This window comes from Gavialis gangeticus, unplaced genomic scaffold (assembly GCF_001723915.1).
Source record: "Gavialis gangeticus isolate Ggan-Ray unplaced genomic scaffold, GavGan_comp1, whole genome shotgun sequence".
In the NCBI taxonomy this organism is placed as follows: Eukaryota; Metazoa; Chordata; order Crocodylia; family Gavialidae; genus Gavialis; species Gavialis gangeticus.
Genome location: NW_017729014.1, coordinates 22,861,593 through 22,875,081, shown reverse-complemented (window position 1 = coordinate 22,875,081; position 13,489 = coordinate 22,861,593). Strand labels below are relative to the sequence as shown.

Sequence of the window (13,489 nt, the reverse complement as noted above, 5' to 3'; positions counted from 1 at the left end):
TGAATGCAGCCCGAGCCCCCTCCCCTCCCTCTGTGCTCGGTCCAGATCGCCCCCTCACCTCATCGTGGGCCGTCACGCATGGGGCGAGCGAAGTGTCGGGGCGCAGAGTCCCGTCTGCCGTACCCGAGGGAGAAGCGAGGTGGGAGGCTCTTGTGCCAGGCTCTCTGCAGACTCAGGCAGGCGGCTCTTCGTCTCTGACACTCAAATCGCTCTTTCAAGGGTTTCTTTGCCACTTGACTATGACAGTGATGCTGGAGAGCTGTCGAGAGGCCGGGCTGTGCCACCCCGGCCTCCCCCTCTGGGTCTTCGCCCCATGCGCTGGGGACACGGCCTCCCGGCCTGGCTGAGTGCTGCTGGCCTCCCTCAGCCCCATCGGGACATCACTGAGGAGCTCCGCTGGGAAGTCCCAGCCTCCCCCCTCACCCGTTCCTCTGGTCTCTCCCCCGTTTCCCACGCAGGTCTCCGGCTCTCGCCTGCGGCTAGTCCAGGTCTCCGCGGGTGACTCGGGCGAGTACGTCTGCAGCCTCAGGACTGGGGACACCATTCAAGAGGCCTCCATCTTCGTCACCGTGGCCCGTGCCACTGACGTCTCCCACCGTAAGTGCCAGCGCTGCCTGGGAGGGTCTGGCCCGGGACAGCACCAGACCCAAAGCCCTCCCTGGGCAGCGCGGTCCTCACCAGTCCTCACAGTCCAGGAGAGGCCCCCAGCTCTGAGCATCTTCCCCTGTCGTGTGTCCTAGCCTCGAGCATCACACCCCCCATTCGGATCGAGTCTTCCTCATCTCCCGTCACCGAAGGACAGACCTTGGACCTGAACTGTGTCGTTGCACAGCACTCGCAAGCCCCGGTCAAGTGGTACAAGCGCGGGGGCTCCCTCCCAGCCAAGCACCAGGTACGAGGTGGTGTGGAGAGCGTGCCTGGAGAGGGGACACGGGCTGCAGCGTGGCTGGCGCTTTCACTCTCCCCTGGGTATCTGCAGCCGTTATAAGTGGGGAGTCAGTGCACAGCTAAAGGGGCCGTGCCCAACTGCTCACAGTGTTGCCGCGGTGCTGCTCATGCAGAAAAGTCACACCGGTCACCACGGCCGGCCCCAGCCAGCGCAGTGCTTCCCTTTGGGCCCTGGCAAGGCATCTTTCCCTTCGGCAGTGGTGGCCCCTCGGGGCAGGTCTGCCACCCCACCGGTGACGGGATGGCTGGGGAGAGCAGCAGGTCTGAGCAGGGTGGCTGCTTCGAGGAGCGTCAGCAGAGCCTGGCGTGGACGTGGTGGGACAGTCCTCGCCTGTAACCGGCCCCCGGCTCCTTTCCCTGCAGGTCTTCGGCTCCCGCCTGCTCATCCCACGGGTCACCGAGGCCGACTCGGGCGAGTACGTCTGCCGCAGCAGCACCGGCACCCAGGTCCTGGAGGCCTCCGTCATCGTCACTATACAGGCCATCACCAGCCCCTCTTGTACGTGCAGCGTGCAGAAACCAGCTGACGGGCTTCCAAGGTCCAGGGCTTTGGCTCGGGGCCACAGTGCACCCAGGGTCCCATGTTTCCTACCCTCCACGGGGTATGCTGTCCCATACCCCCAAGCTGCACCCACCTACCAGGGGCAATGGGCTCTGGTGAGTGGCCTGGGGCACAGCCTCCCTCTTGTACGAGCAGCTGAGGCTCACGCTCCAGGGCAGACACGTGGACCCCAGAACAAGGGCTTTCAGGCAGGTGGGAAGGCGAAGTCCATCTCCCCGGTCCTCCCCTGCTGCCCAGTGATGGCTGCTCCCCATGACAGCTCCCCTTGCCTGCAGTCGGGGACATGGTCCCTGGGATCTGGTCAGGGTGAGCTGCTGTGACAGCCCCCCAGCAGCTTTCAGAAATGGATGGGGGTTGGAAATATCTCCTGACTGGGGCAGAATCAGCCTGTGGATAAAATCCTGCAGGACGTGGTGGAAAGCCCATTGCTTGGGAGGGTAAAGACTAAGCCAACGCAGAGCTGGGGCAGGGCACAGCGGGATCTCGTGGGCCGTCTCCATCTCCTCCTGGCCTTGTGTGCGATGTGCGCCGAGACCCCGCTGCGGCTGCATCTGGCACCTGACTCCCCCTCATTTCTCCCAGCCCCAGGCATCACGCACCCCATCAGGATCGAGTCTTCGTCCTCCCACGTCACCGAAGGACAGACCTTGGACCTGAACTGCGCTGTGGACGGCCAGTTGTCAGCCCAGGTCACGTGGTACAAGCGGGGGGGTCCCCTCCCAGCCAAGCACCAGGTACAGTAGCCCCAGCAGGGAGCGGGAGGTTTTCCACTTGCCGTGGGCTCGAAGGAAGCCTGGCCACGAGGTGCTGGTGTGAAGCCACCCCGTGACATGCGGGCAAGAGCCAGGGCTGAGGGGGAAGCCCGGAGCCGCCCCGTCCTGCTCAGAGGGGACGCTGTGGGATCACACGCGCCGGCACTGCCCAGGCCACCTTCCCCCACCCACCGTACGCCTCTGCCCCCAGATCTCCGGCTCCCGCCTGCGGCTGGTGCAGGTCACGCCGGCCGACTCGGGCGAGTACGTGTGCCGCGTCAGCACCGGCAGCGCCACCAAGGAGACGTCCGTCCTCGTCACCATCCAGCACAGCGGTGTCGTGTCCCACCGTGAGTTGGGGCCACGCGGGGCTGCTGCGCTGTCTGGTGCTCAGGGGTCCGTGGTGGGACGCCACAGCCGTGTCGCTGCCTGGGGCTCCTGTCCCAGGGTGCGCGGAGCCCGTGGCGGGAGTTACTGGGAGGGATGGGCGGGATGTGAACGCAAACCCTAGGAAGGCTTCTGGAGGGTGAGGGGTTCGGGGGGTATCCGAGACTGAACAAGTCACGGCCGAGGTCCCGGGAGTGGCCTGAAACGATGGGTCTGCACTAGTCTCCAGGAGAGGGGTGGGTGGGCCGGCAGCTGGCAAAACTGCCCTCCATAAAACGCCCGGGGTGCTGCGAAGCTGCAGCCTGGGCCGCCTGCTGTAACCTGCCCCTTTGGGCTCTGCAGCCTCGAGCATCACGCCTCCCGTGAGGATCGAGTCGTCGTCATCCTCCGTGGCCGAAGGGCAGAGCTTGGACCTGAACTGCGTGGTGGCCGGGCAGTCCTCGGCCCAGGTCACGTGGTACAAGCGCGGGGACTCCCTGCCCACCAGGCACCAGGTAGGGAAACCAGGGCAGGGCCCCGGGGGTGGCAAGAAGGGAAGGGGGAGGCTCTCCTTGCATTGCCTGGGCCCTGACAGCAGCTCAGACACATGCCTATACTCTGGAAACGGCTGCCAAGGGCCTGCGCCTGCTCCCATGGGGATGAGCTGCTGCAGCCACAGAAGTTGGGCAGCCTCCTTCGACTGGCGTGGCATGATCTGTGATGGAGAGTCCTCATGGCAGGAGCCACGGTGATTCCCCTGCCCCTGGGAGGCAGCTGTGGTGGGTGGCAAGGGGCAGACAGGATCAGCATGCCTGCTGGGTGCAGGCTGAGCCCAGAGCCAGGCATCCCCCAAGTCATCTCAGGGAGCGGTGTGGGTCAGACCCAGGTTAGACACTGAAACCACAGCCCCGGGCGGGAGCACCGGGCAGCTCTGGGTTGAGGGAGCCCGGAGCCGCCCCGTCCTGCTCAGAGGGGACGCTGTGGGATCACACGCGCCGGCACTGCCCAGGCCATCTTCCCCCACCCACCGTACGCCTCTGCCCCCAGATCTCCGGCTCCCGCCTGCGGCTGGTGCAGGTCACGCCGGCCGACTCGGGCGAGTACGTGTGCCGCGTCAGCACCGGCAGCGCCACCAAGGAGACGTCCGTCCTCGTCACCATCCAGCACAGCGGTGTTGTGTCCCACCGTGAGTCGGGGCCACGCGGGGCTGCCGCGCTGTCTGGTGCTCAGGGGCCCGTGGTGGGACGTGACAGCCGTGTCGCTGCCTGGGGCTCCCGTCCCAGGGTGCGCGGAGCCCGTGGCGGGAGCTACCGGGAGGGATGGGCGGGATGCGAGCGCAAACCCAGGGAAGGCTCCCGCACAGTGAGGGGCTGAACAAGCCACAGCCAAGGTCCTGGGAGCATCCGGAAATGATCGGTCTGTGCAAGTCTCCGGGAGAGGGGCAGGTTGACCACCAGCAAAGCGCTGGCGATGCCTGTGATGCTGCAGACCTGCAGCCTGGGCCACCTGCCGTAACCTGCCCCTTTTGGCTCCACAGCCTCCAGTGTCACCCCTCCCGTGAGGATCGAGTCGTCGTCGTCCTCCGTGGCCGAAGGGCAGAGCTTGGACCTGAACTGCGTGGTGGCCGGGCAGTCCTCGGCCCAGGTCACGTGGTACAAGCGCGGGGACTCCCTGCCCGCCAGGCACCAGGTAGGGACGCCAGGGCAGGGCTGGGGGGGGGTCTCCCTGCGTTGCTGTGGGCCTGGAGGGAGCTCTGCTATTCTGCTGGAGTTTGAATCCTGCTCTCCTGTTCGCACTCGTTTCTGGGAGAGCTGGTGTGTGTCCGGGGCCAGGGCAGGCTCTGCTCTGGTGGGGGTGGGCTGGGCAGGGGGGCCAAGTCCCCAGGGCAGCATCCACAGCCAAAAAGCAGAGAGGTCCTTAGCTGTGTCATTCAGGAGCCAGGCACAAGGCACTAACCAAATCAGCAATGCACGAGCTTTGGGGAGCCAGAGCTTGTGCCTCTCTGCTTCAGTTAGTCTATAAGGTACAGCTCCCCCTTTGCCAGTCCCAGAACAGTGCAGGGAGCTGATTTCCCATCCTGCAAGAGGTCCAAGGAGCAGAAGAGTCTGGGGCTGGAGATAGCGAGAGCTCTGGAGAGCGCGTCCTGCGGTGCTCAGGCCGCGGTGGGGTCCCGGGCAGCTGTGGAGCCCGAGCTGTGAGCGAGGGAGCTCAGGGGGAGCTGCGGGGTGGAGGAAAGGAGGAATCCCCAGAGCCCGGGATGCTATGGGGGGTGTATCCAGCACTGTCCCAGCTTCCCGTCTCCCACCTCCTGTCTCCCCGTGGCTCTCCCCAGGTCTCCGGCTCCCGCTTGCGGCTGGTGCAGGTCACGCCGGCCGACTCGGGCGAGTACGTGTGCCGCGTCAGCACCGGCAGCGCCACCAAGGAGACGTCCGTCCTCGTCACCATCCAGCCAAAGGACATCTCCTCCTACCGTGAGTCTGGGGGCTGGCGTGCTTCGCCTTTGCAAGTTCGGAGCCCCTCCGGAGGGGCCTATAGCAGCTCTGCGCTGGGGTTCGCGACGGGACGTGCTGGCTCTTGGAGGTCTTGAAGCCTCTGCCCAAGGGGAGATCAGTGCTCCTGGGACAGGGACCACTGAAAGGGAGCCTGTGGAGGGGGCGAGGAGCTCTCGGGGACCGGCTGAGGCTCTGAATGAGCTCAGGCAAAGCATGGGAGGTACCCGGAGCTCTTGGTCTGGCCCCGACCCCAGCGGGACAAGCGGCTCCAGGGACAGCACTGCTCCATCCATCGTGGTGCCGTAAAGCAGCAGAACATGCCCCCATCGTAACCTCCTCTCTCGCAACATCCCCAGCCGTGGCCGTCACGCCGCCTGTGAGGATCGAATCGTCGTCGTCCTCCGTGGCCGAAGGGCAGAGCTTGGACCTGAACTGCGTGGTGGCCGGGCAGTCCTCGGCCCAGGTCACGTGGTACAAGCGCGGGGACTCCCTGCCCGCCAGGCACCAGGTAGGGACGCCAGGGCAGGGCTGGGGGGGTCTCCCTGCATTGCCGTGGGCATGAGGGGGTTGTGTTGTGCTCAGAGGCAGCACGGGGGATTCCTCATTGTATGTGAGGTGTAGGGGAAGGGCTGAGGGTAAGGAGCAGGCGGTGGAGGAGTTGCCACTCTGCCCATTGTACCATCACTCCTCTCTCCACGCCTCTCCCCCAGGTCTCCGGCTCCCGCCTGCGGCTGGTGCAGGTCACGCCGGCCGACTCGGGCGAGTACGTGTGCCGCGTCAGCACCGGCAGCGCCACCAAGGAGACGTCCGTCCTCGTCACCATCCAGCACAGCGGTGCCGTGTCCCACCGTGAGTCGGGGCCACACGGGGCTTGTCTGATGCTCAGGGGTCGGTGGTGGGACACGACAGCCGTGTCGCTGCCTGGGGCTCCCGTCCCAGGGTGCGCAGAGACCGTGCTGGGAGTTACTGGGAGGCATGGGCAGGATGTGAGCACAAACCCAGGGAAGGCTCCCGGAGAGTGAGGGTGAGGGGCTCGGGGGGTATCCGAGCCTGGACAAGCCACGGCCGAGGTGCTGGGAGCGGCCTGAAACGATGGGATTGTGCTAGACTCCGGGAGACAGCCAGCAACGTGTGCAATGCCCGTGGTGCTGCGAAGCTGCAGCCTGGGCCACCCGCTGTAACCTGCCCCTTTGGGCCCCGCAGCCACAAGCATCACGCCTCCCGTGAGGATCGAGTCGTCGTCGTCCTCCGTGGCCGAAGGGCAGAGCTTGGACCTGAACTGCGTGGTGGCCGGGCAGTCCTCGGCCCAGGTCACGTGGTACAAGCGCGGGGACTCCCTGCCCGCCAGGCACCAGGTAGGGAAACCAGGGCAGGTCTTGGCTTGCCTTGGCCTGAGGGTTGGGTTCCCGTCCTGCAAGAGGTCCAAGGAGCAGAAGAGTCTGGAGCTGGAGAGAGCGAATGCACTGGAGAGCGCGTCCTGCGGTGCTCAGGCCGCGGTGGGGTTCTGGGGAGCTGTGGAGCCCGAGCTGGGGGCTAGGATTTCCCTCGGGGGACCCATCAGGCGTCCTCGCTGTCAGACCTGGGGTAGACAGCAGCACCAGGCCTGCGAGGGAGCCTAGGGAGAGCTGCAGGGTGGAGGGAGGGAGGAATCGCCAGAGCCCGGTCAGTCCTTCGTGAAGGGGACACCGCAGGGGGTGTATCCAGCGCTGTCCCGGCTTCCCGTCTCCCACCTCCTGCCTCCCCGTGGCTCTCCCCAGGTCTCCGGCTCCCGCCTGCGGCTGGTGCAGGTCACGCCGGCCGACTCGGGCGAGTACGTGTGCCGCGTCAGCACCGGCAGCGCCACCAAGGAGACGTCCGTCCTCGTCACCATCCAGCACAGCGGTGCCGTGCCCCACTGTGAGTCGGGGCCGTGCCGGGCTGCTGCGTGCAGAGGGCCTCGCGAGGAGCCCATTGGGGTTTGGGGGGTACATGCTGCCTGGCCTCTGCTTGCTGGGTCTCCAAGCCCCTTCTCTGAGGAGTGATCCCACCTCCTGGGGCACGAGAAAGGATGGGCTGAATCTGAGTTTCGGGTCCTCTGTCCGTCTCCCACGGCACTGCAAGGCAGCAGATGTGGTTCCCTGCCATGACCCTCCCCGCTCTCGCCCTCGCCCTCCCAGCTTCGGGTGTCACCCAGCCGGTGGTGATCGAGTCTTCATCGTCCTCCGTGGCCGAAGGACAGACTCTGGAGCTGAACTGCATCGTGGCAGGGCCGTCGCCGGCCCAGGTTACGTGGTACAAGCGTGGGGGCTCCCTCCCGGCCAACCACCAGGTACGCGGGGCAGGCAGGCCTGGGAGGACTTTCTGGTGGTGGTCGCGGCCTTGCAGAGGGTGGCTCTTCCTCGCCACCCCTTTGCTGTCCCCGCTCACGCGCCCGGCCTCCGTGCTCCCTCCTCTCCCTGCCTCAGGTCTCGGGCTCCCGGCTGCGCCTCCCCCAGGTATCCGCGGCCGACTCGGGCGAGTACGTGTGCCGCGTCGTCACCAGCGGCATCCCGCACGAGAGCTCTCTCATCGTCACCATCGAGGGCAGTGCCGGCTCCTATTGTGAGTACCGTGAACCTGGGCTGCGCCAGCAGTGCCCTCTCCCGGGCTCAGCGGGGCACGTGCCCGGAGGATACGTGCAGGGGGCCCTGGCTGATTCCTTATCTTGGGGTCGTAACATCCTGGAGAAGTGAGGCTGGAGGGGACCTCCAAAGGTCGCCTCTGGTCCAGCCCTGGCCTGAGGCAGGATCAGCCCAATGCAAACCAGCCCAGACAAACCTGTATCTAACCTCTTAGCAAAACCACAGTCGCCCCTGGCACAGCACCAGGCATCACGCCCAGCCCTGCACCAGGGAAAGCAGAGGGACGATGGCGGTCAACGTCCCACTGCTGTCCAAGGGGGTTAATAGATGCTCAAGAGACCCCAGCAGAGGAAGGCAAGCCCCCTCAGTCTGGACCAGTCTGTGCAGGGGGGAAATCCCTTCCTGCCCCAGTGCAGCGTCGATCTGAGCCTGAGCGCAGGGGCAAGCCCCTCCAGCCAGGACCCTGCAGGGTTGGTGCGAGCAGCAGCATTGCCACAGCCCAGTGCCCATCGCCGGCCTGGGCTGCAGCAGGACCCAGCACCTCTGGCGGAGGCTCAGAAACCCCCTGACACGTGGAGCGAGTGATGGGAGAAGAGGGAAGCTCCCTCCCAGCCCCACGAGCCCACCAGCAAGGCCCAGATACCTGGGAAACTCCAGTAGTAATGGATCGGGCCGGGGAGCCTTCCCGTGGCGGGATCCAGCCGCGGGCCCGGCGCAGCGTGCTGAGACACCTCCATCCTTCTCCTCTGTCCTCCTGCAGCTGTGGGCGTCACGCCGCCAGCGAGGATCGAGACCTCTTCGTCCTCCGTCATCGAGGGACAGACCCTGGACCTGAACTGCATGGTGGCCGGCCACTCGCACCCCAGAGTCTCATGGCACAAGCGCGGGGGCTCCCTGCCAGCTAGCCACCAGGTACAGGGGTTCGGCGGGGCTGGGGGAGGTCCAGGCTCCATCAGGTCTGTTGCAGCCGGGCCGTGGCATGGAGACAGCACCCGCAGGCGGCTGGTGCCGTGGGGCGGGGGAGACTTCCAGGAGCAGCCTCGTGCTCTGGAAATCCGAGGCCTTAGCAGACTCTCGCGCCAGGGCAGGCACCGGGGCAGCGGCTGGGACTCGGCGAGGGCTGGAGGAGCTCTCCGGGGCTGCGCTCCCCACCCCGCGAGCGCCTGGCCCTCACCTCTCCTCTCCCTGTCAGGTGCTGGGCTCCCGGCTGCGCCTTCTGCAGGTCTCGCCGGCCGACTCGGGGGAGTACGTGTGCCGCGTCCTCAACGGTGCCGGCTCCCTGGAGGCCTCTGTCATCGTCACCGTCCCCAGCAGCGCTGGCTCCTACTACTGTGAGTGCGGGCAGCGTGCGGGCACGAGAGCTGCCCGCGGGCACGGGATCCCCGGAGACGGGGTCCGAGCAGTGATCGTTGTGCCCCTCCGCTTGGGCAGTGAGGCATAGTGGCTGCCTCCTTCCTCGGAGGCCAGGAGCCGGCGGGGATCTGACCAGCATATAATCACCCCTCTCCTCCCCCAGCCTCCAGCACCACTCACCCCATCCGCATCGAGTCCTCGTCATCCTCCCTCGCTGAGGGGCAGACCTTGGACCTCAACTGCGTGGTGGCCGGGCAGCCCCAGATCACGTGGCACAAGCGCGGGGGCTCCCTCCCGGACAACCACCAGGTACGGAGGCCGGGGCAGAGCTGCAGGCGGGAGTCTCCAGCCCTGCTGGCCCCGGGGTGGGGGTCTCCGGGGCAGGTGGGAGGGGAGCCCGGAGGTGGATGGCAGCCAGCAGAAATCAGCCAGCTGGGGTCTCCGGAGGCAAGAGGAGACAGCCCCCGGTCCGGAGGGTGAACAGGACTCTCAGCTCCCGGTCCACGGCTCTCTCCCGACCACTGCTGCTCCCCTCAGGTCTCCGGCTCCCACCTGCGCATCCCCCAGGTCTCCTCGGCCGATTCGGGCGAGTACGTGTGCCGCGCCAGTGCTGGCGGAGTCACGCGGGAGGCCGCTCTCATTGTCACCATCGAGGACGACGCCAGCCCTTCCCGCCGTAAGTCGGCTCAGCGTGTGGTCCCGGTGGTGGGGGGGGAGATCTTTGGCCCACCTCTCTGTCGGTCTGCTCTGCTACAGCCTCGGGGTGTGGCCTTGGGCAAGTCCCTTGCCTGGGAGTCGGTTGTGCTCCGTGGCAGGGCCCAGGGGTGCATCCCTCCAGGACCGCCAGCTCCTCTGCAAACAGCCCGGCAGGGACGGTGTCGGGGGCTCCCGGAGTCTTGTTGGGGGGTGGGTGCAACTCTCCCAGCAAGATAGGGGCCATGCTCGTGGTGCTGAGGGACCCCATCCCACTGTCTGGGTCGTCTCAGGGGCCCCGTGGGCTCTGTATGGGTTGCACCTGCCCCTTTAGAAACCGCTTCCCCCTCATTTCTCAGCTGCGTGCGCAGACCCTGCCCCAGGTCTAACCCTCCCGCTTCCGCCCCCAGCCTCAGGCTTCGCGCCGCCCGTCCGGGTTGAGGCTTCGTCATCCTCCGTTGTCGAAGGACAGACCGTGGACCTGAGCTGCGTGGTGGCCAGCCAGTCCCAGCCCCACGTCACGTGGTACAAGCGCGATGGCTCCCTCCCGGCAAAACACCAGGTAGGGGCCGCGCCGTCCACCCCTCCTTTTCCCACTGACAGGGTGCTCCCAGCACCGGCGTGTCCCTGGGCCTGAGCAGGGCAGGGCTCCTCGTGGCCGCCCAGACGCAGGAGCCATGGGCAGGAGGTCACGTCCGCAGCTCTGGTGTCACGGGGGGAGGACTCCTTGCCGCGACTGTCCCCGGACTGAGCCTTCACCGACTCCCCGCAGGTCTCCGGCTCCCGGCTGCGGCTGGCCCAGGTCTCCGTGGCCGACTCGGGCGAATACGTCTGCCGGGTCAGCAGCGGTCCCGCTTCCCAGGAGGCCTCCATCACCATCACCGTCTCCTCTGGTGATGGCTCCGGCTACCGTGAGTCCAGTGGGTGGTGGGCAGGAGAGTGGGGACGTGGGCTCCAGGGACTCCTGACCTGTGCCTCCCCCCCTCCCGCAGGCCTGCAGAGCCCCATCATCTCCATCGACCCGCACAGCACCACCGTGCGCCAGGGCGAGGATGCATCCTTCAAGTGCCGCATCCATAACGGCGCGCGGCCCATCAACATCACCTGGAGGATGGCCCCCGGCCTGCAGCTGCAAGGTACGGCATGCCCTGGGGCTGTCCCTGCCAGCCCCACAGCCGCTCAGCGCCAGCGCCCCAGGGGACAGGGTTGGCTTCGCACAAGGGACCTCTGCGGGGCATTTTCCAGGAGCACTGGCTGCCGGGGAGCTCCGAGTTACCCCAGCCCCGGCTTCCCCCTCCAGCCGGGCCGTTAGAAAAGTTTATTCCCAGGAAAGGGGGGACCCGCCATCACTGGGGGTGTTCAGGCCCTGCTCAGGGATGATCTAGGTGGAGCGATGCCTGTGCTCTGCTACCGGGTTTTCCAGGTTTCTGGGCTCTGTTGGTTGTCCCCTGCCCTGCTTTCTGCTCCATGTGTCAGGGGGTTTTAAGCCTCCCCCAGAGGCGCTCTGTGGCCAGGGCAGGGGTTGGCTCAGCGGCGTCTCTGCCTCCCCAGACAACGTGAAGATCAGCCCCAACGGCTCGGTGATCACCATCTCCCAGGCTCGCGCCAGCAACCAGGGCACCTATCACTGCGTGGCCTCCAACCGCTTTGGGATAGCCAGCAGCGTGGTCAACCTCATGGTGCAAGGTGAGCAGTGGCTGAGGAAGCCCGGGGCCCAGCTCGCAGCCCCGGAGACACCACAGTCGGGGCCAGCCGGCCCCTGCTGCTGCCGCCTGCAGACTCCCTGACACCTCCGCCCCTGCAGAGTCCCCCACGGTTTCCGTGATGCCCGAGGGCCCCGTGACGGTGAAGGTGGGCAAGTCCCTCAGCCTGGAGTGCCTCGGCCGGGGCGACCCCCGCCCCCTGGTCCGCTGGAGCCGGCTGGGCGTGCGGCAGAAGATCGAGCACCAGATGCTGCTGCCCCTGGAGAGCCAAGCCGTGCTGCAGGTGAGCTGGGCCCCATGGATCTTCACCCCCCACGCACCCACGGTCCGGGGGTCCCTGGGGCAGCAGGACACATGGCCGCAGCCACAGAGCACCCCCGTCCTGCCCTGCTCCCTGGGGGCATGGAGGGGCCAGCAGCAGAGGAGCCAGGGTGGCTATCCCTGCTGCAGTCCTGGCTCCTAGGCCAGTGCCCCAGCCTGTATCAACCCTGCTGAGCAGGAAGGGGCTGAGTCTCCAGGGAGGAGGGGAGCACCCCAGCCCCAGCCTGGCAGGAGCCATCACTCCCTCACATCTCTGCACCCCCAGATCTCACCTGTGAAGCCTGAGGACGCCGGCACATACGTGTGCGTGGCCCAGAACCCCGTGGGCTCTGCCCAGGTGCAGGTGGAGGTGACCGTGCAAGCTGCCCACAGGACCCCGGGTGCCCCTGAGGTCACGGTGGAGCCCACGCTGACGGTGGTGGCCGGAGAGACAGCCACGCTGCACTGCTCTGCCACGGGTATGTGAGTGTGGGCCGGGTCAGATCCCAGCCCTTGATCCACCTGCGTGTCCCCGTGCATGCCCCTCTGCAGTGGGTCTGTCTGTACATTTGTCCCCATCCCTGCCCCCTCTGTCTATCCATCTCCATCCCTGCACCTTGCAGAGACCTGGTGTGTTGGAGACGTGCATGGCTGCCCATCTTGGGGGTGCCGTGCCGTGCCGTGCTGCTGGCCACCACAGCCTGGCTAGCGGGCGACTCTGACCTGCCTCTGTCCCTGCAGGTGACCCAGCCCCCAGCATCCATTGGTCCAAGCTGCGGGCACCGCTGCCCTGGCAGCACAAAGTGATGAACAACACCCTGGTCATCCCACGAGCGGCGCAGCAGGACTCCGGGCAGTACATCTGCAACGCCAGCAACGCGGCCGGCTTCTCCGAGGCCTTCGTCACGCTGGACGTGGAAAGTGAGATGCGGCCAGGGTCTGCCAGTGAAAGGCGGGGGGGCTGAGTGCACTTGACCTTTAACCTCATGCTGTCCCCATGCCTGGTGGTGTAATGTAGGGGGAGGCAGGTCCCATACCCCAAAGGGACCCCTCATGGTGCCTGCCTTCCCCAGTGCCGCCCTACGCCACCAGCCTGCCCGACGAGAGTTCGGTGCGAGCGGGCGAGACGGTGCAGCTGAAGTGCCTGGCCCACGGCACGCCACCCCTGCGCTACCAGTGGGGCAAAGTCAACGGCCTCCTCTCTGACCGCGCCACGCTGCGGGACAGCATCCTGCGCATCAGCCCGGCCCAGGCCGAGGACACGGGCACCTACCGCTGCGTCGTCAGCAACAGGGTGGGCTCCGCAGAGACCATCGCCAGGGTCAGCGTCCAGGGTGAGCACCTGAGCTGGGGCCTCCGCCTGCTCCTCTGTCCTGGGGAAGGGGCTCGGACATGGTCAGGCCCCTGGAGAGGCTCTTGGGGTCCGAGCCTCAAGGAGAGGGCGGCTCCAGGCCTTGGTACCGACAGTCTTGGAGAATGGATGGGGAAGGGGGCAGGGGGGCAGGACCCCCAGAGTGGGGGTGAGCGTACCGTAACAGCAGCCCCAGGCAGCAGCAGTGATGGCGTTCCCAGGCCCAGCCCCCACAAGACATGAGCAGACCCCAGGGAAATGTCCTGCTTGTCCCAGGCATGAGGTGGGCTGGAAGGACACTGCTGCCTCCGGCTTTCCCCCTGCGGCCCCCTCTGACTAGTTTTTAACAGGCCACTAGATCCCCCTCAG

General features: G+C 66.7%; 1 protein-coding gene across 1 annotated transcript in view; it reads left to right on the top strand.

Annotated features, from left to right (window-relative positions):
- HSPG2 (heparan sulfate proteoglycan 2) overlaps nt 1-13,489 on the top strand; it is a gene marked incomplete at its 5' end in the record, with an annotated part of 66,398 nt that overhangs the window by 36,103 nt on the left and 16,806 nt on the right. Inside the window, 25 exons of the mRNA XM_019512014.1 lie at nt 459-597; nt 741-892; nt 1,312-1,447; nt 2,093-2,244; nt 2,474-2,612; nt 2,992-3,143; nt 3,676-3,814; nt 4,166-4,317; nt 5,831-5,969; nt 6,324-6,475; nt 6,878-7,016; nt 7,277-7,428; nt 7,565-7,700; nt 8,481-8,632; nt 8,913-9,051; nt 9,237-9,382; nt 9,611-9,749; nt 10,177-10,328; nt 10,539-10,677; nt 10,759-10,902; nt 11,318-11,452; nt 11,571-11,752; nt 12,056-12,248; nt 12,511-12,690; nt 12,843-13,103. Coding sequence (XP_019367559.1) covers nt 459-597; nt 741-892; nt 1,312-1,447; nt 2,093-2,244; nt 2,474-2,612; nt 2,992-3,143; nt 3,676-3,814; nt 4,166-4,317; nt 5,831-5,969; nt 6,324-6,475; nt 6,878-7,016; nt 7,277-7,428; nt 7,565-7,700; nt 8,481-8,632; nt 8,913-9,051; nt 9,237-9,382; nt 9,611-9,749; nt 10,177-10,328; nt 10,539-10,677; nt 10,759-10,902; nt 11,318-11,452; nt 11,571-11,752; nt 12,056-12,248; nt 12,511-12,690; nt 12,843-13,103 — 3,841 coding nt within the window. The remainder of the gene's footprint in view (nt 1-458; nt 598-740; nt 893-1,311; nt 1,448-2,092; nt 2,245-2,473; nt 2,613-2,991; nt 3,144-3,675; nt 3,815-4,165; nt 4,318-5,830; nt 5,970-6,323; nt 6,476-6,877; nt 7,017-7,276; nt 7,429-7,564; nt 7,701-8,480; nt 8,633-8,912; nt 9,052-9,236; nt 9,383-9,610; nt 9,750-10,176; nt 10,329-10,538; nt 10,678-10,758; nt 10,903-11,317; nt 11,453-11,570; nt 11,753-12,055; nt 12,249-12,510; nt 12,691-12,842; nt 13,104-13,489) is intronic.